Genomic DNA, 24,892 nt, shown 5'->3' with positions numbered 1-24,892 from the left:
ATGAAAAACAGTAATAAAATCATAGGGCAAATCTTGGTTACTGCTTGTCACGAGTTTGAAGAGCACAGGTTCCTACAGCAAACTATGCTAAACTATGGCTTGGGCTCACTGCAGCACAGCTGCAAAACATCCAAGGATGCATGAAGCATCTGCAAGCCATGATTTGGCTTAGCATGATGTGTTAACCAGGTCATTATAACACGGTAGCACAGAAAAAAGCATAGAATGTTACACTGGGTGCACCATTTACCGTCTGGTTTTTGTAAACAACCTTCTCGGTCTTATGACTGCAAAGACATGGTTGGCAATGCTTGCTAAAATCTCAGGTCAGAGTTGGAGCTGAATGAAAATCCCACTGCTTTGAGAGAGGAGATCAATTCCCTGTAATGCTCAAAGAAACCAACAAATTAGAACAGTTTACCTGTGAAAAGTGTGCATTAAGACTGGGAAAGAGGCGACTGAGATAGGATAGCCGTCTTCAAATATCCCAAGGGCCAACATATTGAAGGGGGAACAAGCTTGGTTTCTCCTGCTCTGGAGGGCAGGACTCAAACCAATGGCTTCAAGTTACAAGAAAGGAGATTCCAACTAAACATCAGGAAGAACTTTCTGACAGTAAGAGCTGTTTGACCATGGAACCGTCTTCCTTGGGAGACTGTGGACTCTGCTTCCTTGAAGGTCTATAAGTAGAGGTTGGATGGCCATCTGTCATGGATGCTTTAGCTGAGATTCCTGCATTGTGGGGGGTTGGAGTAGATGACCTTTAGGGTCCCTTCCGATTCTACAATTCTATTATTCTATGGTTCCATGTCCAGCTTTCCCTAACTTCTGGAAAGCTGTGAAATATGTTCAAAACAAACAAATGTTGCAGAGCAACGGTCTTGCTTCCAAACCGCCTTGGTATAACCTAACAGTTCGATTCTCAAATGTAGCTTTTAGCCAAATGTAATCCAAATGAACCATCAAGCCAAAAACAAGACCCAATGTGTATTTCTGAGTTCAGTAATTTTTATTTTATATTACACCGTGGGGCACTTTATGGCAACGTGTTTACCAAATACTTTGTACCAACATTAGCAAAAACGGTCAATTTAAAGTGCATATAGAGGAGTTTGACATATGACAGGAGTTTGAGTTCCACAGTCTTTAAACTCTAGGGCAGTAGTCCCAACACTTTCAGGCCCAGGACCCATCCCTAATCCCAACCTAAAACGAGGGACTGGCTGGCTTTTAATCCCCTGCAACTGCTATATGTTCATAGGAATGCAAGAAGCTTCCCCAAGCTGAATTAGGCCGTTGGTTCCGCTAGCTCAGTAGACTGACTGGCAGTGTGTTCTCCTGGGTTCCAAGAAAGGAGCCTTCCCAACCATCCCTGGAGATGGTCCTACCTTAGGGCCAGGGTCCTTCCCTCCACATCTTCTCCCCATTCGTCTCCTTGAAGTGCAAGGAGGATAGGACTCCTGTACAAAAGAGATGTTGGCAGATGCAAGGGAAACGAGAACTAACTGAGAAGCTGCACGTGCTGAATTTCTCCTCTTCACAGCTTCATTAATGTTCAAGGAGCTTCAAACTCCATTACAATGGTCTCCTTCTCCTTCTCTCTCTCAAATTACTGTTTTAAATGGTGCTGGCATAACACTGCTTTCATAAGCGTATGTCCCACCTGTGGGTCCTGGTGCCTTCAGCTGAAACTGGTGCTCTAGAGGAAAATCTCCTGTTATCTAAGCTAAGGTGTGCAACACTACAGATCGAAGCCCTAATTGGTCTTTTTTTAAAAAAAGGAACAACCCTTGTTGGCTTTATTTGTAACACAGTTTCGATTCATTTACATAGCTTTGCATTGTCAGAAGAGATCAAGAAATGCGTTTCCATGCAAACGATTATTTATCCCACAATGCCTGTATCAAATGATTTCTTCAAAACTGGGTAAAAGGCAGCTATGAAACTGTTTAGAGATAAGGCCCGTTACAAAGGTAGGTTCTTCTGTTCACAGAAAGAGACATTTCCCCCTCTCTTCTCTGAGACATAAATTGAAATATGCTAGATTTTCACTACCTCCATGAAATAGCTTCATGGGTAGCATGGGCATGTACAGAAAAAGAAATTTACCACAAACCTTGTTTGTAAGTTGCATCTAGAGCTAGATAAATTACACAGTGCTTCAGTTAACTCATTCAAGTAAGTTAATTTAAAATAGCTCCTGATAAAATGCTTGGCCATGAGAAGAAAATGTACATCAAATACATGGATTAACATCATTAACAAACAATTTAAAAGATACTTGCAACATCTATTGATCTGAGCAATCATTTATATCAATTAAGGATGCCACATGCTGGATTATGAAGCTGCAAATGTCTACCATAAGTTGCCACCTACCATCCATCATATGGAACAAACATTATTTTGCTTGCTCAAAGGACAGAGGAAGTTAGCAGCAGAATTTCCAGGTGAATTAAACACAAAAACTACCCTGCTGTGTACTTACAAAGTACTGTGTGGAATATAGACGTCATTAGCTGTGAGTCTGTTGTCTACTATGCAATTGGCAACACTTCTGTTTATCATTATAGCACAACAATGTGGCGTCCCTAGTCATCTTCAGTCAACAGAAATGCCATTTGTCTACTGACAATGTACAATACTTTCATCCACAAGACAACTGTAATTAAATGCTACATGTAACTCTACACGATCCTGAAACAAAGCAAAGCAAAACGAACACCCCAGAAAAATTAATCTCAAAGATCTACTGGGGAAGCAGATGTTTTTAGTTGTCAAAATAAATTCTTTTTAAAACACATATACACACAATAAAAGCAAGCAAAGATATTGCACAAAATCCATCTTTTGTTGTAATCTAGTACTTTCCCTCACATCCCGGAATCTCCCTTGCAGTGCAATTCAATAAAGATCTACTCTGAAGTTAAGTACCATTGAGTTCAATGAGACTTATTTCCAGGATAGATGTGTATAGGATTGCAGCTGTTATCATGATATCTGGGATTGGCGAAGGGGAGAGAAGGTTCACCAAGAATCTCCGTTTTTTTCTTGTCCCTTTCCTCCTCAACACACCCATATTAATACTGATCCTAGAATCTAAATTAAAAAGCTTATTAATATACATACAATATTATTTATGATGTTAGGGAAGCACTCAGAAGTGTACTGAATCCACCCAAACTAATCTATAAACACCTTTTCGTCAAAGAAGAGTTGCAGGCGGGGGGGGGGGGTGAGAGATGGGTCTGCTGTCCACAAACTCTTTTAGTGGGATTTACCTGATGCACCCTATCAGAGGAAGCCCTGTGAAAGGATGCCCATCTGCACAAGAGGGCTCCCCCAAAATTGGTGGGGCGAAGGGGCCAGGAGAACCCCCAGTACAGTGTATCCGAGGAGAGAGGTGATTGCTGTGTGTGAAAAGCTGGTGGGACATAATGCAACAATGAGTTCCTTTTTTTTAATGCTTAGCACTCAAGACGACTTCATAATGGAGGATTCCTTGTTTGGATCTCTCATATCAAGGCAGCCTTTGGGTGCCACCGAGAATGGCAAGGAGGAGAAAGGCAGATCTGACTAAAGGGGCCCCAAGACACAAGTCTCCCTACACAAACACAACTGAAACACATGGGATCTACATAACAGCACACCGCACAACTCTACTCTGACCCATTTTAATGTGAGAGACACCATTTGGAATTTCCACCACAGGTGGCAAACATCTTAGACTCGGCTAAGATCCAATGCATCTCATAAGTCATAACGTCCGGAATGGCACAAAGAGTATCGTGGTGTCCTTGAAGGGGAAAAAGAACCAGTCCTAACTGCCTGGAAGCTATTAAAGCAGCCCCTAGGCAAGTTAAACTAAAAGGAAACAGAGTCCCTAAGCACCCTTTTCCTGCCTCGGATCTGGAAAAAATATATATAAATAAATCTAGGGTGGTTTGCTGCTTTTCTGTAAGATTAAGGAGTTTGGTTTATGAGTGATGTCAATGGTCTTCAGAGCTAAAATCAGCAGAGCTTGCAGTCATCCTGTGACTAGGCATGTTGGAGAATAACAATGGAAATGGAAATGGCCATTTTTGTTGATTTTTCCCATGTCCAGAATAGAAATCAATCCAGTGAATTTAAGTATTCACTGTTGATGTTGCTCTCAATCCACAAACAGTACATAATTATGTTCCACCCCCACCTCCCATTTCTATTACGTTTCTTTTGCATTGAAATTAATGGGATGGAATGATGCTACAACAACTTAATTTATGTAATTATGTAATTTCACTGCAGCAGACAGCAAAATGAATAACATGGTTTTGGGTGAAGATGAATTGCAGCAGAATGGAAACAGCTCTGCATGTGACTATACTGCGGAATATAAAATAATGCCTTCTTACATCTCTACCAGTGATCTTTCTTTTAAGAAGTTAGAAGATGTAGGCAGCTGATATCCTATGCAGGAATTTTAATCTTTCCCCTCTGGCCACACAGATTAGGGAGAGAGGTGACTTTCTCTTGTACCTATCCTCCTTGCATTACATTGAGAAGTAGATGGTATTGTTAGCAATAACTTCAGCTCCAGTCTTGCCCTATTATGAGCAAAAATATCTGAAGAAAAGCCTATGATAACAGAACTACTTTTCTAGTTTTGTAGCTTAACAGGATCCTGAATTATCTCTGGTCAGATGAACAAAAGTTTTAGCAGATGATTATGAAAATGAAAGGCTTCAATTTGGTAACTAGCTAGTTACTATTTTTCATTTTCTGCACAAAGCAAGCTATTTAAAATCCTCCTTTTGCAAGGACACAATGTAAAAGAAAAGAAAAAGAAATTTTCATTCTGCTTGAGATAATCTGTCTAATATAATTTGGGGCACAATCCACCATAAAGTTCTCTTGTGAAAGCCCCAAAGAATTCACATCAGTGGGACATCTGCAGGAGAATCTTCTGGTAGATTGTATTGTTTTATCTATTCTATAACAATGAAAATTAACATTTACAAAGGTGCTCATCAGTGCAGGCTGCACATTCAATCAATTGGAAAACTACTGTTGACATCTTTGGGAGCAGAGTTAGCCAGTACTGACAGCTTTTGATAACCCAACTCTTAGCGATCAAAAAGCAGCAATATCACTCTTTGAAATGCTAGGGAACAGTACAAGTTTCAGTAAAAAGTGACTTCTTTCATTATTTCCAACAGCACACCATGCAAAATGTTGGGTCATTTTGGGGTTTTCATTTCTTTGCATAATGTTTACAATCTGTGACCAACATTCTAGCTCATTCTCAGTGCACAGAATTCCAGGTGAACACGTAAGGTCTCCTGTTAGTTTAAGAAACTTTCGTTTCCGAAACTTGGCAAAGACCTTTTCATTATCTTGAGCACTATTCAAGGGTTTGGAAAGGAGATGGAATAACAGTTTATTATCCATTAGCTCCATCAGTTACTGTGATAGCCTTTTCCAATTTTGGAGTATTGCTAATGTCAAGGAAAGTCCTTGGTGGCTAGATCCCCTAATATGTAGATGCTCTCAGAACCTTACAAGTTTGGGGATTTAAAACAAAGGGCTTAATGACCCCAAGCATATGAGAAACACCATGGCAAGCTCCAATAATATATTAAAATCTGGTGAATTTAATATACTAAAATAAAATGTGACAACCTTTGTTTGCAACTAAAAAAGGCTAGAACACTGTTAGTACTGAATTGTCTTTAATAACTAGGTTAACTTTCAATGAAATTTTGTAGGTGGAGAAAGGAATCTAATGGTCCAAAGCAGTTTTACTTAGTTGGGATTCCTGAGAAACTTTAAGGGTTACCTGAAGTCTGTGAGCACTGTATTAAAATCTGTGATTTCATAAGTTCCTATGAACATTGAATATGGTGGGGGAAATGTGGCAATGAAGCAGAAATTGAACGATTTGTTTTCCTATGACACTATAGTAAACATCGAAATGCTACAGATGCGAGTGATTGAGAATTTTACATCATAATCAGTGGGGAAAAGAGTAGACACTGACTAAATATTTGATAAATTGATTCATTTGGCAAGTCTAATGTTCTTTTGACAGTAAGAAAGCTAACTGGCAACTATTCAGGGCAAAAATGTAAGGCACAACTATTAGCCTCCTAAAAATCTTATCAGTGATAAACGATGCGTGAATGCTAACAGTTCTAGCAAATCTACATACATTGCAGTTTAAGTGGGGTCAAAATGAAGTTGCATTTCAAAGCTTCATCAACAAGACTACACATTACTCATGTTACTGTAAGAATTACATAAAACGGTATTTGACATTAGCGTGGCAACTCTAAACACATTCACTGACAATGTGAGTCACTGAAAACCTGCATGTTTTGCCAGACATTTCTTAGTTTTCTCTCCTCCAGCCTCCCACCCCCTATGATTCAGAAACCATCCATGCAGGATTTTGTCACTCTCGTTTACTGAAAGAAACCCGTTATGGCTGTAATAGGAAGTTTCCATATGCATAGAGTTTTTTCTTTTCATGAAGGAAGAATTGGAAGCTCCTTTATGCACTGGGCTATGGAACATGCACCTTCATCCACACATGTACACAGAGACATAAATATACCCTCACCTAATCACTACTCTCTTGACTCAAGCAATCTAGACCACCACCAGTGACAACTGAAAGGACAAACACAGACATTGGGAGGGGGAAGGAGGGAACAGCACAAACACAGGGAAAATAGGTCCTTCTAACTAAGCAGATAGGTCCTGGAAAAAGGACACTGCCATGGGCTTCCACACTAAATTGTTACTTGTATAGTGCCTAAAAGTATACTACCCACTTTATAAATATGTGGAATACCACTTCCAAATGGTTTAACAAAACGTTCTTTGAAAGGCACCTTTGGACACTAATGTTACGCACCAAAGGTTTGCTTTTAAGAGAAGACTTTTCGGAAGACAACTTTTAAAAGTTGCCATTGGTGAGCATTGTGGTGCATCCCATAGCAGGCCAATTTTGAGCCACTGGATGGCAGAGACGTTGTTTTGGATGCATCTTTCTAAAGGTTATGATTAAGCTTCAGAAATTGTGTGTGGCCCTTGATTCCTTTGCTTAGGCCTGGAAAGAGATTCCCAGATTTACACTGTTAAATTACTTTCTTTATATTATTATTTTTCAGCTGCTGATATCATTTTTGTTTTAAAAAAGAAAACATTCAAATTTGTTCAAGGAGCACATCGAATAATGATCCAAGTCCTAAACATCACTTTAAAACACTACTTCTGAAGGTTAAATTGGCATGAACCCCAGTAGGGCAGATCAACTGTAACACAGAAATATTAAAACAGTGGAAATTCTATGCCAATAAAAATCTACCTGTTCCGCTTGAGCTTTTTCCCTTTGAGAAAACTGAAGATGCAAAAATGATGACGGTGAGTAACACCTTTTAAAAGTTGTAAACTTCACATTGTATTTCAGCACTTCAAAAAAGATTAAAAACACACAGTACCATTTTTTCAGGATTTGGAAGACAGAGCCACAGTGCCTACTTGGTAAAGGACCCAATTTGGGGGTAAATTCAGACAAACCAGTAACAGTTAATTCATATGGTGATAAATACATGAAGAGACCCTTCCTCTCACTGATGGCTATTGCTTGGCTAGGTGAAAAGAGTTCTCACCAAGGAAGACAAACATGTGGGAGAGGCTCCCATTCGAACCAGGCTCTCGTGTGGAAACTACATTGCTACATAACACACGGTCACATGAGTGACCACTGTTGGTCGTATGAGTTCCTGCGGTTTGGAAACGACCCATATTTCCCTTTGTTCATGCGCTTCACTGCTGTGAAATCATGGCATCTCTTTTCCAACAATTTGCATTTCATCCTGTACAATATGTAAGCGAGTCCCTAAAACTTTAAGGCAACTGGATCATGGATTGACAGGACTTAATGAGTTCCAGACGAACAATGTTGCATTTGTTGACTTTGTGCCCGGCAAGATAAAAGTCAATGCCTACCTGGGAAGATATGTTCCTTTCTGGAAAGGGAAAGGGGGAAATGGTAAAAACTAGCAGGTGCCAAATACCAGCTGAAGCTTAAATATGGAATCAAACTATTAGCTTGACTTGAGAATGCAGTAGCTGAACGAGAAGCTGCCCTATACTGAGTCAAACTATGGGTCCATCTAGCTCAGTGTTGTCTACACCAAGATGGGGGCCCCTAAATACTTCCAAGGATCACCACATTCCCTTGTGGGTAATCTATAGGGGAGGGTGCATTTTGGCAGTGGGCAAAGCACCCTTCTCTTCTTTCCGGGCTCACTCACCCACATGAAATGTGCCCAAACATCACAGGCTCCCCACCTGTGGTCCAGACTGATGGAAAACAGCTTCCTGGGGTTTCAGACATTTCTTAGACCTACCTGGAGATATCAGGGGCTGAACATGGGCCGCCCGGGATGCAGAGCATATTCTCCGGCACCGAGCTATGGCCCCACCCACCCCAATCCAGGCCCATGCTGTGAAATTATGCAGCAAAGAAATGTGTTCCGAAGATATGTTCAAAGCAAGAGGGAGAAAATGGGCATTTAAGGCAAACCACAATGAAGGTTAGCAAAACGGAAGGTTTGTCACTTCCTCTGTGATGTTTTGGTTTGCTATGTGATACGGAATCCTGAGTTGTCTTCCTTAAGTCTTTTGTCAGGAGCGTTATTTCTCCCCTCAAAAATAAAAATAAAAAAATTACGCTTTATTCCCGCTGCTACTGGAAAACCTGTCCCCTGAAATGTTTAAACCATGGTTGAATGCAGAAGTCATTTTACACAAAGACACCACTTCGTGAAGAAGACCACCCTCTTCCAGGATTTCGTTTCCTGTTCTGGCTTCTCTCTCCCAAGGAACCTGAGAGGATGGATTTTGGCTCAAGTTTGGTGGTATCTCATCCGCTGAGGTACTGCTTAGTGTTTCGCTCCACTTTGTCTTTTTTACTTGAAAGACTCCTGGAGAACACAACTGCATAGTATCTTGAGATGGGTTTGGAGATTCTGCATGAGTTTTGAAGAAGTTCACATCATCGGCACTAGGGATATGGGTGGGACTTCCTGTTTTTGGCACAAAGAGATTTTCTCTGTATCCAGTCGAAGGAACGCGTTTCCTTGGAGACGGGGGGAGTTGCTTCCCAGTGAGGATGCTGTCATCTTGCCCAAGATTCCAGTCAGCTGGGTCAGACGTTCGACCACTGCAAAGCAGAGCCAGATTGCTCTCACTTGGCGTGTTGGATTTATTCTGAAATAAGAAGAACAGGCAACACATGAGGATTCTTGGCACTGGGGTCTCCAAAAAAACAGCCATTTTTTTTACAGAAAAGTGGTGTGTAAATATTAAACTAATTATTTTTTTAAAAAAATGACTGAACTACTTGTTCTTCATTGTATTGATGATGTGCTAAACTGAACAACTATTTTTTGCAAACAACCTCTTAATAGGATTCAAATTTTAATTCCTCTTCTCCTTCCAACATTAAGCAGCTAAACTGAAACCAAGATAATTCCATTTCAAGGTAAAAAGAAGTGTTTCTCAATGTGTTGTGCAGCCAAAGCACACTTTCTCTGCTTTAGATTTCAGGGGTACACATCACTTTTACACCACAGTCAGACATTGAGGAGCAATACCTAGTTATCACAGAAGCAAGATGATGTATGAGAGACCCTAAAACACCCTGTCATCCAGGCAGCACCTATCACCAACAGAAGATTATGTGGATGCAAAGAAGTTTTAACACTGGAAATGCAAGGGGTGGGATAACTAACCGTTGCCTTGTAATCAATATCATCCATTGATCGAAAGAAGTCCAGGCTTTTTGCTCCCGAGAGCTTCCCTTGATCCGAACTGTGTGTACTCAGACTATCCAAAATCTCTCCTAGCAAGTCCATTTCTCCAGGAGGAACAGATGTTTTGGCCACTTCCCCAGAGTCATCACTGTCATACAAACAACAAGATGTTTCCTCACTATCTTCAGATGACAATCTAGAGGAAAACAGAAAACCACTTCATAGCTATGACCGCAACAATGAATCTGAAAATGAATGAGCTTTTTACAGGAGAATTATTATAAAGATCAATTTCAATAAAATAAGTGACTTCTGAACCCTCTGTATTCATCATAAGAAACCAAAAAGGATTCAGCACAGGATTATTTTAAACCATTTTATCTTGCAGCATATTCAGATATAATAAATAACTTTTTAGTGTCTATTTAAAATTTAATGTGTGTCCGTATGAATGGCTCTCCATGTCCTTTGCTTCAAATGGCAGGCTAGGAAATGGTTTCTTGCTGCAGGCAAAAATAAAAAAATGTACACCTATAACGCATTGTGACAATGCCTTGATGCATATACTTTTTGTGTGTGAAAATCTAACTTTGCAAAAGCATAGACTCACCTCTTTCAAAACTTTATATTTGCAAATAATGTTTTGGGAGAGTCTTGAAGCCTTGTGATCATACTTGTTTTGATACAATTAATTGTTCAGAAGCCTACCTTGATTTCAACATGTTTTTTCTTTATGACAGACATTCTTCTACAGCAAATCCCTAATGTATTTCATAGATCAAGGGATCATGATTACAACTGCAATTAGGTCTTACAGCAGCCTTTCCTAAACTTCTGATAGGTTGACTCTGAGTCCTGGAAGATCTGCTCCCTGCCTCGCAGCCTTTTTCCACGTGGCCTGGGAGAGCACATCCCAGACTGACTCCAACAACAAATAGGTAGCCGTGTTGGTCTGCCATGGTCAAAACAAAATAAAAAAATTCCTTCCAGTAGCACCTTAAAGACCAACTGAGTTAGTTCTAGGTATGAGCTTTCGTGTGCATGCACACTTCTTCAGACACTTCTTCAGATACTTCTTCAGATACTTCTTCAGATATTCTTCAGATACTTCTTCGTGTGCATGCACACTTCTTCAGATGAAGAAGTGTGCATGCACATGAAAGCTCATACCTAGAACTAACTCAGTTGGTCTTTAAGGTGCTACTGGAAGGAATTTTTTTATTTTGTTTTGACCATGGCAGACCAACACGGCTACCTATCTGTAACTGGAACTATGGAAGGCACCACATTGAGCCGCATGAAATGGAAGTCCATCAACCTCACCAAGAAACTTGCACAGGTACAGACTGATATCTTCTTTCTTACTAAATGCAAGAACCTGGACATTATACCCAAGGGTCTTAGAATTAAGAACCCTCTACAATCCACGTATCCCACTGAAAGTATCTGAAGAAGTGTGCATGCACACAAAAGCTCATACCTAGAACTAACTCAGTTGGTCTTTAAGGTGCTACTGGAAGGAATTTTTTTATTTTGTTTTTTCCAACAACAAAAGCTGAGTGCTGAACACACTATTAAGCTAGGGTGTTGTTTCTGGGTTGTTGGTTTGTTTTTTAGTATCTTTATTTCAGCTTTTGTTGTGATTTATGTGGGAATTGCTCGGTTTTGTTTTGTTTTGTTTTTTCATGTTTTATTTATAGTATGCTTTTGTTATGTTGTGGTTATGTATTTTTTCATGTTGAACATGGTTTGAATAGTAGAAAGGCTTCACACAAATAAAATTACGTATGCATGTAAAGCTGGGGCACACTTCTTTGTAAATTTTGTACATTGCACTATTACAGATGAAAAGACCAGCTTTTAGTACAGTAAGTAAGAGGTACTGACTCTCAGAAGAGTCTGTATCATATACCGTATTTTTTGCACTATAAGACTCACTTTTTCCCTCCTAAAAAGTAAGGGGAAATGTGTGTGTTTCTTATGGAGCGAATGCAGGCTGCGCAGCTATCCCAGAAGCCAGAACAGCAAGAGGGATTGCTGCTTTTGCTGCGCAGCGATTCCTCTTGCTGTTCTGGCTTCTGGGATTCAGAATATTTTTTTCTTGTTTTCCTTCTCCAAAAATTAGGTGCGGTGCGTCTTGTGGTCTGGTGCATCTTATAGAGTGAAAAATATGGTAAGTTGCTTTACAAGTTGCCGATCTGTCCTTGAAATTGTGAAGAGGCACATGCAAGCAGTGACTCATACAGAGACACAATGGACAGCCTCCTCTAAGGGTGCACAACTCTGCTACATTTCTGCATCAGGAACAACTGGCAGTGCAATTTCAGACACATCTACTCAGAAACAAGCTCCAATGAATTCAATGTACTTATTCCTAGTGTGTATAGGATTCTACCCTGAATAATCTAATTACTGTGGTACCTCAGGTTACATACACTTCAGGTTACATACACTTCAGGTTACAGACTCCACTAACCCAGAAATAGTACCTCAGGTTGAGAACTTTGCTTCAGGATAAGAACAAAAATCGTGCGTCGGCAGCACAGCAGCAGTGGGAGGCCCCATTAGCTAAAGTGGTGCTTCAGGTTAACAACAGTTTCAGGTTAAGAACTGACATCCGGAATGAACTAAGTACGTAACCAGAGGTACCACTGTATGCTCGAATGCAGAAGCTGCTTTGAATGAAACCAGCAGAGAGTATGAAACTGTGCGAAGGTGCAGTAGAAAGCCTCTCTTCTGGGTGAGGACTCAAAGGCACCAACCAATCCATTTTTGTAGCACATGACCAGTTCAGTCTGGATGGACTAGGGTGGCTTAGAGCACAGGTTTGGAATTCCTACTTGAGGGGTTCCCTGTAATCCCCTTTCCAGTGGTGGCTGATGCCCACTGGACATTGGAAAGGGTACGGTGGGAGGCAGGGAGTCCAAGAGGAAGTGAAGCCAGAGTCAATGACATCCCATGGCTGGTGGAAAGTAAGAAGGCAGGCAGGTGGGGGCTGGCCGAGGCTGGTGGAGATATGTCCTGCTTGCCCAAATCGACCTGCCTCTAACCTTTGGTTCTACTCTTCCCTGGATCAAGATACTGCTTCTTCTCTCCTACACATGCTTTTGAATGCTGCTTAATAATATCTTAATATCCTTAAGTGCATTAAGTGGCCAGGGCACAGCCTGACTCCCTCCTTTGGCAATCCTCACAGAACTTCTAGCCCAATGGTTGCCATTAATTTGATTGGAATTAATTTTATAATGAAATGATTTTAGAATGTTTTATCGTTTTACTGTTGTTAGCCACTCTGAGCCCGGCTTCGGCTGGGGAGGGTGGGATATAAATATTATTATTATTATTATTATTATTATTATTATTATTATTATTATTTCCTGACCGATTTCTCCCCACACCACCAGGCTTATGTTCAGAGTTGTTTAGCAGCAGCTCAGAACTCTCTCCACACAGCAAAATGGAACATTTATCCTGCATCTAAAACTGCTCTGATGAAGAACTGAATGCAAGCTGGGCTTCTTAACAACTCATCTTACTTGCTTCCTCCATCCATCTCATCGTCCGCATCATCGTCCAAGGCTAGATCATGGTTATATGTATTGGCATGGAGATGCCCAAACCGTGTCTGCAAAGGCAAAAGTTATAAGCTTCAGGGCTTCTTGCTGATTTTCACATAGGCTGCCGAGGGACAGAAGTATTCATAAACAATACTGCCCAGTAATTTCAATGGAAGTGTCCACAGAATCAGTTATAGTCATATGTGAAGTATTCAAATGGACTCGTCGCTTATCCAAAGCAGTTCAGATGAAAAATTAAGGGTGAATTGACAGGCAATGGACAGAGCAAAGTTGTTTCAGACCGGGGTTGAAATCACAAATGAAGCACGGACTATTTTGTTCATATATATAGAGTTCATATATATAGTTACAGTAAACTCTCTCTCTCTCTCAATTCAAAATGACATATTAAAACTGAAGCAGAAATTAAATCAAAGCTAAAAACAGATAAAAATACACTAGCAATCCTCTAAAGTGCAGCAGAAATTTCTAGACTAGCACTGAAGACATGTACAAAATAAAAATTAATATATTACTATTGAAGAAGTCACCATCGGGAATATGAAGACATAGCTAACAGTACATTTAAGCTTATGGATATGGCAGCAATTGTTATTATTATTATTATTCCTCACTTAACAAATGTAAAAGGTAAGTGGACCTCTTTAGGAAGTGTGCTACCATGGAGAAGCATTAGCAGGTTGAATAAAAAATAAGGGGATAGCCAGGACATATTACAGAATGGCAGGCTACAAGAGAACATGACTCAAATGTAATGTCACAAGGCACTTGGACATTTGAGTGCCAATAAAAGTATATCTACTCTCATACACAAACAAAGTCTCTGCTGGGGTCTTAGCCAGCTCTACAGATTCCAATATTTATTAAAGTATTTCTATCTTGCCTCTTTATTTTTATTTATTTTTTAAATCCTACAGATGGGATGCAGCATGAATTTGTGTTATTTCGTTCTGTTCATTCTTGCCCCATACTCCTGAGCTTACCTAATATAAAGATAAGATGGTAGTATTCTTCTTTTAAAGAAAACACGGATAGGTTTAGTTTTTTGGTTTTTTTACAGCAGAATAAAACCTCATGGGATTACTGTGAAGGTCCACAGAATGGCTTCTGAAAACAATGAATATTCAGTTTGTAAATATGGCAGGGTTAAAAGAAAAGGAAAAGGAAAGAAAAGGATGCCTTTGGGGAATGAAAAATGAATTCTCCAATTAAAATTGGCAAAATTCCACTGGTACTGTTACGCTCATCTTCATTTCCTCAAAAAGGTCCACAGAAAACTGTGGTTCTGCCAACATTTTGTATTAAGATGGGACAGATCATATTCCAATGGGAAAATAAAAATTAATAGGTACTTTCCCAATTCTAATTGTAGAAGGGCGGGGCCACCTTTCTGTTTTCCCTTATACCTAGACATATGCTATAAAGATGCTGACATTTAGTTGTGTGTGTTTTTATTTAAAGAGATAGCTATATACAGAACAATCCTTGCATAAAATTAGTGGAGAAATGTCACTGTCTCCAAACCTTTAAAAGGTTTAATATTATCACCTGTCACTTAAAAGCTCTTTTAATGAGAAAACTTGTTTTACAATCTTTATCCTGCTAATTTTTGAAACAGTCCTATGAGAAAGGTCACCACTGTTCCCCCTTTAAATACAGAAAACGGGAGGTGGCAGTGCCTTCTCTACGACCACCCAGGGCTTATCATTTCTTATTTTCTTTCTGTACCATTTTTTTAATTTATAAAACATTTAATTATAATAAACATAGTAAAGCTGTTTACATAAAAACACAATATTGAATAAAATTTCCTAAAAACTAGAGATAAAACAGCAACAGTAAGTCACAAGTAAAACAGAGCAGTATATAAAATAATAAAATAAAAATTCAGGGAATGCTTGGGTAAACATATGCATTTTAAAGAGGCATTTAAAGCTAATAGTGTCTCAGCCTTGTGAATTACCTGAGGAAGGCCAATGCAGAGGGTGCTATCACCCAGAAGGCCTGCTTCCACCTTGTCACAAAGTGACCATCTGCTAGTCATGGAAGATCTTAAAGCTCAACCTCATCAGTACCAGGGGAGCTGGCATGCTACATAACCTGGGCCCATGTTCTCCAGGGCTTTGAATGTCAACAACAAAACCATGAACTTGGCTCATTAGCTAGTAGGCAGCCAGCTGCAGCTTCCAAAAAAGGGTCAAGAGCAATTTGCTACAAACAGCAAATTACACAGTAGTCCAATCATGAAATATACGGACTATTGCCATAAGGCTTCCCTTGTCTGGAAATGGTAAAGGTAAAGAGACCCTGGATCCAGGTCCAGTCGAAGGCAACTATGGGGTTGTGGTGCTCATCTCACTTTCAGGCCGAGGGAGCTGGCGTTTGTCCACAGACAGCTTTCTGGGTCATGTGGCCAGCATGACTTAACCACTTCTGGCACAATGGGACATCGTGACAGAAACCAGAATGCATGGAAACGCCGTTTACCTTCCTGCCACAGAGGTACCTATTTATCTACTTGCACTTGCGTGCTTTCAAACTGCTAGGTTGGCAGGAGCAGGGACCGAGCAACGGGAGCTCACTCCATTGCGGGGATTCAAACCGCCAACCTTCTGATTGGCAGGCCCAAGAGGCTCAGTGATTTAGACCACAGCGCCACCCGCATCCCTACAGTAATAGCTGGTGCACCAACTAAGTTTGGTAAAGGATGCTCTGAGTCATACAGATAGGGATTGGGAGTGAAACTGATAAGAGGCTTTTTACATTTCACTATGAGACTAGTTCTTTTATGTGCTAGTCCAGCTCTCATTTGCAGACTTGAGCACTTGTTTACTGGAATTTTCCTGAGTTTCCAGTACTCTTTCAAGATTGAGCTAAAAGTTAGGAGAAACCTTTCTGTTCTCTTCCAAAGCACTCTTAGCCCCTGTGACTACAGGCAGAGCACGGTCAGTGTTGTGACCGGACTGTTACCAGTCACATAAGCTGGGGAGGGAAAATCTTTGGCTCAGCTGCTCAGGGATTTCCTTTGAGGTCAGTCCAGCAAGCTCAGGGGTATCGCAGTTCTTTCGCTTTCAAGGTCTGGGAACCTCCTTGAGCTGTGCCTTGTTAGGGGTAGGTGAGTAACTTCATAGTTCCCTGGATCCTTAAAATCCCCCTTTAGGATTTTTAATTAATTAATTTTTTGCACACTTTCTTCTACAGTCCAGAATTCAGATGAAAAATAGGCAAACTTTCAAGGGGGCAGTCAAAGGCACACAGAAAACCTGAGGTGCTTTTTAACAATAATAAAAGCAAAATGAAACAAAGTAAACTCTGTTGGATCCGCTCTGTTTTCAGTGCCCTGAGTTCACGGGTTGAAGTGTGTAGATGGGGGAGGAGAGAACATTTCTGTCACTCATCGTCCGTGAAGTAACGGACAGTACTCAATAGGTACCTGTGGCAAATAACTTGCAAAACAACCTGCTTATAAAATGGCAAGAAACACCAGTGTAAAGAAAAGGGGGAGGGGGGAGAGAGGAAAGAAACCCTTAATAAATCCCAAAAGGAGAGCAGTAAATCCTTTTCAAAGCTCTACTAGATGAAGCAGCATAGAATGCGCACCTGCAAAAACTGTCAAAGTCATTTAGGATAACTTTCCTTTACTGATGTCCCCCTGCTGTTCACAGTTACTTAAGATTTTAATTTCTGTCTTTTCTGCATTTTCAACTGTGCACAATTTTCTCTGGCTTTTTTGGGGGGGGATGGGGGGGTTGAGAGTGGGGGACGTCTTTTCTGATCAGTATTCTAATAACCACCAGACCTCTTCCATTTGCTAAAACAGAAGGGGGGAAACAGAACTGGTTTCAAGTTCTAGGAAAGTTTATAAAGGTTTAATTTGGAGAGCACTTGCACAAAGTTAGAAACCAACTTACATTTTTTGTGTGATTTCTGTTTATAGAAATACCCTTCTTCCCCTTTGTAAAAGGAATGCTGTGTCAGTGCAATTTCTTATCTTTGTGCTGAAAAACGGCCATGTTCTGGCTTGTTCCATTTAACCGGGATGATGTTTTTGTCCATCCCTATGAAACGCCTTTATTATTAAAACTTTAGGACTATTTTTATATTACACTAGAACAGCAAAGGCAAGCAGATAGGTGTCCTATATGGCTGTCCTACGATTATGAAGCTCTTTCCCTGCCAGAAGGCAGCAGAAGTCTGAGAAAAACTGTAAAAAAAAACCCTAAACTAAACAAAACTGGGGTTAAATTTTAATTTAACTAAGGATTTTCTTGTGAGTTTTATTTTCAACTGTTGTGACCCTTGAAGAGAGAGAGGATATGAACGGCCCATAGTAATAAAAAAAAATGTGCGTTGTGCAAAGGTGTCTTTTCCCATACTGTGGAGACTCAGAGCGAATAGCAAATTCTTGTGGTGTGTTTCAAAATAGTGGGCACACTGCCAAAAAAGAAGGCCAAGACCATGAACGTCATGATACAAGAAACACCCATGGCTGCATTTGGTATTCAAGCATGAATCTATTACTGTAATATAACAAGGGAAGGAAAAGGGCTGCAGAATCCACTAGGTGTTGCTGGTGATATCTGTATAATAAAACAGTGTGTTTACTAATATCTTACTGGTACCTTCACACTGAACAACTAGCAATTTTCCTTTGGAGCTGTATGGAAAAGTGTCCTGGAAGGGAACTAAATTTGAAGAAAAGAAAAAATAGGCCAAAATGAAGAGATATACTTCACAAGTTCATTTGTGAGATTTTACAAAAATTAAAACTAGTAGCAGAATGGCAGAAACACAGTCATGATAAATAGCCATGTTGTATGCCAACATACAGAAAAATCATGGATGCAAACTATCTCTGACCATTGTCAATTAAAAAATAATAATCAAGAGATGCAGAACAGATGAAATGCCACCTTTTATTGGACCTGTTAAGTATTATTATTATTATTATTATTATTATTATTATTATTATTATTACTACTACTACTACTTCAATAATGAATTTTATGGAACTGATTCTATGTTATTCAGTATATTTTAAAATGCTTAGCATCTCCATTTCCATACTCATAGGCAACTGTTGTGATATAGCGATATTCAAGATCTCAAGCTTGCCAAAACCAAAACCAAACAAACAAAATTCCTTCCAGTAGCACCTTAGAGACCAACTAAGTTTGTTATTGGTATGAGCTTTCATGTGCATGCACAATTCTTCAGATATGCACACGAAAGCTCATACCAATAACAAACTTAGTTGGTCTCTAAGGTGCTACTGGAAGGAATTTTTTATTATTATTATTTTGTTTCGACTACGGCAGACCAACACAGCTACCTACCTGTAACTTGGCAAAACCATTTTGCCCACAAAGCTTTGTTTCAAATAACTAAATCTGATACCAGATTCTTTAACCAAATTCAACCACTTGGTAGTATATTCAAAATGCACAAAAAATAATACTTCTTCACCGATGCATAATTTATTTAGGGACTTTCACGCTAAATGTGTAGTGAAAGCTACTTACTTAAATGACCCGAATAGGGCATTTGATCAACTAGATGAAACTCCATGTTCAGAGGTGCATTAGCTCTGAATGCCAGTTATTTGAGGTCAAGTTACAGGACAAAGTCTGTTGCCTTCTGCCTCTGCTTGTGTGTTTCCCAGATCATCTGGCTGGCAACAGTTAGAAACAGGATCCTGGAGAAAATTGACTTTGGTTGAATTTAGCCAGGCTAAACTAACTTTCAGGAATTTGTGTTCACCATAAAACACCACAAATCTGACCGAACCCTTACATTTCATGTTTATAGCTCTCCTTAAGCTAGTCTGAGGAGAAAAGGCTGATCAAAACAGAGAAAGCTGTGTTGGTTCAGGCACTATATGTTTTTAGTGGGAAGAACATATTGCATGTTAAGCCTGTTAAACGTGGAAAAGTGAATTAAGGGGGTGGGACATGCAAAAGTGCTCAGGAAATGCGCCATTGCCATTTTTTGTTCCATTTGGGTTTTCACAGCACACTCAGAAGATCAGGGGCCAAAAGCCCACACTTGTTGGGCAAGTCCAAGAGAACATTGTGTTTGTGTGCCTCAGACAGCTATGATAAACAGGGGGCAATGGCTTTATGCAGAAGTCACAGTGAAGGCAGGTCTAGACTGGTATAAGCATCAAAAGATCATATCAGATGAAACACTGAAGGAACTATTGCTATTTTAAAAAAATCTATGACAAGAATAAATATTTTGTTTCTTAAAGCTGATCAGCTGTAAAGAATTACGGCTCAGCATGCAGCATTCACTGTCTGCATACAGTGAAAGCATTTACACCACCAGAGGGCAGTCTTGTAATCTACAATGTAAATTTTTAGCCGTATAGGTTTTTCATTTTAATTAAAAGATATGCTGAGTGTTTTGCAATACAGAGGGATCATAATTGACATGCAAAAGACAAAAGATCCTCTTTTAAAACAAAAACTGCCATTACCAAGTGAATTTATAGATTATGATTTCTCTTGTCCAAAATATTTTCCTAATTGACTGAATTAACCATTTTTCCATTGGAAATCTTCTCTTTAAAACGAAGCATACTACCAAACCACACATTCAATACTGCTCACTGTTACTGTATATGACATCTGTCACATATAATATTTTATTCACATTACTTAAATTGCCAGATAGGGCTTAACACTGCCCCAGAATTGTACGGAATTTCCAGCAGAGAACTACACAGTGGAAGGACTGGAGTTATGTGGGCATAAACCACAATACGATTCTCCAAAGCTTTCGGCTGATCTAATTCTGAATGAAAACATACAGGTATTCCTCTTCCAGTTTCTGAAATTATTATGTGCAAGCGGGACTTTGAATTTGTTGCATGCAATCTTCAGATCACAGTATGAGGTTTTTGACTTGCCAGGATTGAGTTTTATTTGCTCACTGTATCCATCCCTACCTACTCCTTACTGACAGGACGGGAGGGCAGCGAACTATTGAGTATGCCATTTCTCTGCTGGTCGGGCAGGCAGGCGGGAGGGGGGTGGAGAGTGGAAGGGAGGTTCCTGATGTATAAGGAACATGCTCCTTTCTGATAAGGATCCAACATGCCAGTCTGCAAGAGATTTGCCATGTATAAAACAGAATCTACAAATGAACACACACTGCAACATGGATGGCATACATTCGCTTAGGAAGCTGCATCGTTTAATATGGCCTTTGGTTTTTCTTATTCAAGGATAAAACTTCAAAATATCAATTGCGTCACTAAGATTTTTTTCCCCCTTCCACGAAGCAACATACAACAAATTTTGAGGTGCTTTTCTGGGGGCTTCGTTAATTCTATTTGAGATTATATTACTGATGGTATTTCACATGCTGTAATCTACCCCCAAAACCTTTGCGACAGGATGCAACAGAAAGTCCAGCTAACAAAATCCAAACATTTTGTTGCTGGAGCCTTGTTAAAACAAAGTTTCAACAATAAAGCACACGGTATTTTAAATACAGTATCTTTAGGAGAAGTAATTCATTTGCTTTTTTAAAACATGCATATTGATACGAGGTGCGCTGGGCTTGCTGGGATTACAGGAAAATCCACACTTTGTACCCAAATGTCTTTTTTTTTTTTTACTGCAGCTCCAAGTTACCGCATGCCTCAAGGTAGAAATCTGATATATATTTCATTGGAGACAAGGATGCACTGCTAACTTATTAATTATAAAATGTTCTCATGGCTCTGCTACACAGGGCTCTGCCAAAAGTGCAACAATATTTTATAAGCCAGTAACTATTTAAAGCTCTCAAATGTTTCATTTTAAATGGACCAAGGCCTATCCCATCAGCTGAGAAGATGCTTGTGTGAAAAGGAATACTAGGGAAATCAAATTCACGATAGCAAAGAAAACTGCCAGTATATTTGCCTTTGTTCTGTCTGAAATCTTTATTTTTAAGCAATGCTGCGGAAACAGGATTATTTTTTTTTACCATTCAGCTGAAAAGTGACATATATGGACACCAAACAAACAATCCCCCCCCCCAAAAAAACCCCAACCACCAGAATCTGTAGAAGTAAGAGCTCAATAGTTTATGATGCCTGTTTTTGAAGGAAGGAAAGAAGTAAGTAAGGAGAAAGACAGGTAGCTGCGATCAAATTGTGAATGCTGAAAAATATCATAATCTGCTTTCACTTTCCTTTTTAGGATCTATTCTGATATTTATCAGAAAAGCTATGTTCAATCTAATTTACGCAGGAGACAGGAATTATCAGTTAGGCGTGAAGGCACGAAGGAGTTAACAGTAAAATACATGCCAAAGTTTTAATAAGGCTTTACAATAAAGAGCTTCAGTCCTCCACTTTCACTAGATTTTGTTGTGGTGGTTTTTCCCTTGCTTAGGGCAATCCATCTGTTAATTTTGACTTGCAGTGCAGTTAAGCGCCCTCTTCTTCCAACCCCCCCCCTCCTCTGCACACCCACAACCAAACAGCCCAGAATAGCTATGAGGAGGCTGACACACACGCCTTACAGAAATAGAACAATTCTTTTCGGAACATCTTAGGCAAAGATCAATTGTGCATTTCTCATTTGTGTTTCGTTTCGGGGTCTCCCCCTCCACCACTTGCAGGACTAATACAACAAACAGTGGAGGCCCTACTAACGATAAAATAGTTTGCGGTGAAAATTATTTACTTCTCCGTCTCGTTTCCTTTTGGTGCATTTTAATTCACTGATTTCCTAAAGTGCCTATCCGATTGGACAACGCAAAAAAGAAGAAGTCTATGCTGGCTGCGATAGAGATTAGTAAATATTCATTGTTAACAACTGATCTGCACTGTGACCAATGCGGTTATTCTCAATGGGCAAACTGGCCTTGTTTTCAATAAAAGCAGAGAAGTAGCCTTTCCCTTGAGCCCTGTTAGACAGACGCGGCAGTTGGAACTGTCATCTTCACACAAAAGCAAAGGGGCTGGGTTTTACAAACGCAAAGCCTAATTGGGAGATCTTCATGGCTGTACCCCTGACATTTATTTAAACCTCATCAAAAAAACAGGAAATAACTGAACTAATTAGTGGACTGGCATACAAACTACTATTTGTTGGGGTTGAAAAGCATATTCATATTCTGCTCTAGAAAATGACAGTGCTACTAATGATGATGTCAGAAACAATGGCATTAACGTGATCTTCAAGAAGGAAGATGACTTTGGTTTTATATACTGTTCCATATTGCCAATTCGTCAAACTCCTCGGCCCCAAATAATTTCTGCCTTTTAAATAAATTTGCAAATGACGAGTTGAATATTTATCTCTCAGGAGAAAGCAATAGAAAACACCTTAAAACTCCCTCCCAGAGCTAGGATGGAACAGAAAATATTATATATCTTTGGGCTCATTTTTATTTAAAAGGTCACATTATTTTTCCCAAGGTAGCACAGGATAAGCAATCTGTAGATGTAAAATTTGCACTGGCACTTTTTTAAAGGTTGCTGAACAGAAACCAATATTAGGGTAAGTGTAGCAAAGACCACATTCATTTGAAATTAAATATAGTATATATAAATAATAATCCAGACACACACATAGGTACTAATTAAAGACTGCTAAGCTTTATCTTACAATACAAAACAGATTTTAAAAAACCTGGCCTAGACAAAAATGTTTGGGATCTAATAGTAAAAATCATTCGTTTAACAATATAATTCTAGAATCCTTAGCCCATCATTAAATGTTGGGTGTCTTGATTACCTAGTTTATGCATAGAACATAGAATATACTGTTCTCAAAACTTGTACAAAATATGTAAAATAGATAATAAATTGTGTTCTGCCAGCATGCAGCTCTCAGTAATGATGTAACACATTTATGATTTATTAAGATTAGCTCCATTACTGAACAATTAATGTGGAACAGCAGATAGAACAAACTGGGCAATATATCAGTAGATTTCTAATTTTCATGAATGTAACAAATGGATAAAAATAGATCAGTGTAAAAATTCAAATTAAAACTACAAATTGCCAATGTCTTTTACATTTAAAAGATACCTATATATTGAAAACAAAGATAACACAGATCTTGCCATATCAGTTTACAGAACATACTGAACTTGTGGTAGAAGATGACACACTAGCTGTCATAATGCTTAAACGTGTTAACTATACATTTGCAGTTCAGATTTTTTCACATGTACTATTTGCTTTCTCAGTTGTCAATATATTAAATATTTACAGAAGTGGGTTGCTAAAAAAATTGATGCACTGGGTGTCTATATGGAACATACACTGAGATGCTATGGATATAGTCATTTACCACCATGTACCAAAAATGAATCTCTTTAAAACTGAATACAGCCTTCTTGCCTAATTAAAACACAAATATGCATAAATTACTTCTAATAATTTGTAGACTAAGGGATTCAGCAGTAAGTCTAAAATTGCTACTCACACAATTGAATCTCTTCCTACACCCTTTTGCTGCTCTACACACACACACACACACACATATGAAAGATCAAGATTTGGGCACCGATTCTTAAGCACAACTCTTGTTCCTATGTTCTGCTGACATAGACATTGTTATGTTGGCATGGGGAAAATGATTTATGCGGCAAAGGGGGTTGGGAAATATATGGAGACACACCAAAGATGAATTATCATCTTGCTTTCTCTCTGTCATACACACACCAAACTCCAACGTAATTGCACAGTACAGTATCAGCTAAATTCTTTAACCTGTCTTAGATTATGAAGCAAGCAAGCATGGCAGATGTGAAAATCTGTGCCCATTGCCTTGCACAGTCTGTGCCACAGCAGTCATGAACAAAACCAGGTTACCCTTTTATATAAAGTGATTTTCAAGGTGGGTAGAAATACAAAGCTTATTTAATGTTTATCTGCACATGGTGGGAAAGCGAGAAGCATTATGCTAACATTAATTCATGCCAACTAATTCATCATCATCATTATTACTAATTACTAATCATCATTATCATCTGCCACCATTTACAGTTTAGCCAAGCAAAGTGAACTACAAATCTTATCTTACAAAACAACCAAGAAGCAATCTCCTTCCACTTTGGAGCCGAGGCTCAAAGTCCACCCAGGGAGCTCACAGTCCTTGAGTTGTAAGGACTTCCCAGGTCAATAAAAATACTCTGACTACTGTAGCATATGGAGTCTCTAAATACGTATAAACATGAACCATTTTCAGAGGGGTAGCTGTGCTTGTTATTTCAGCCACAACAGAGTCAGCACCCTAAAAGTTTAACAAACATTTTGTGGCATGTTTAACGTCAAAGCTCATGGCACGATGCATAGGTCTGGATATATAGCTTTATTTGTAGCATTTACCGTCAAGAGCAGAGATTGACTTTTTGTCATCATAACTCTGGAAACCAATGTGCACCCAAAGCATTAGTAAAGAGGAAATTACAGTGGTGCCTCGCAAGACGAAATTAATCCGTTCCGCGAGTCTCTTCGTCGAGCGGTTTTTTCGTCTTGCGAAGCAAGCCCATTGA

The 24,892-nt window shown here is 39.3% G+C and overlaps 1 protein-coding gene across 2 annotated transcripts in view; it reads right to left on the bottom strand.

Moving 5' to 3' along the window:
* Positions 1–990: 990 nt before the first annotated feature.
* The window catches only part of DENND1B (DENN domain containing 1B), a 176,344-nt gene continuing 152,442 nt past the window's right edge, over positions 991–24,892 (bottom strand). Inside the window, exons 20-22 of one of the 2 annotated variants that reach the window (XM_081865866.1) lie at positions 13,343–13,431; positions 9,786–10,002; positions 991–9,261 (exon numbers count right to left, since the gene is read on the bottom strand). In XM_081865866.1, coding sequence (XP_081721992.1) covers positions 8,719–9,261; positions 9,786–10,002; positions 13,343–13,431 — 849 coding nt within the window. In that variant the 3' untranslated portion in view covers positions 991–8,718. The remainder of the gene's footprint in view (positions 9,262–9,785; positions 10,003–13,342; positions 13,432–24,892) is intronic. The other variant, XM_081865867.1, reaches the window with a different exon arrangement.

The sequence above is a fragment of the Podarcis erhardii genome, assembly GCF_964252035.2.
Source record: "Podarcis erhardii genome assembly, chromosome: 6".
Taxonomy (NCBI): Eukaryota; Metazoa; Chordata; class Lepidosauria; order Squamata; family Lacertidae; genus Podarcis; species Podarcis erhardii.
Note: the sequence above shows the minus strand (reverse complement) of the source record. Positions and strands in the feature narration are given on the sequence as shown.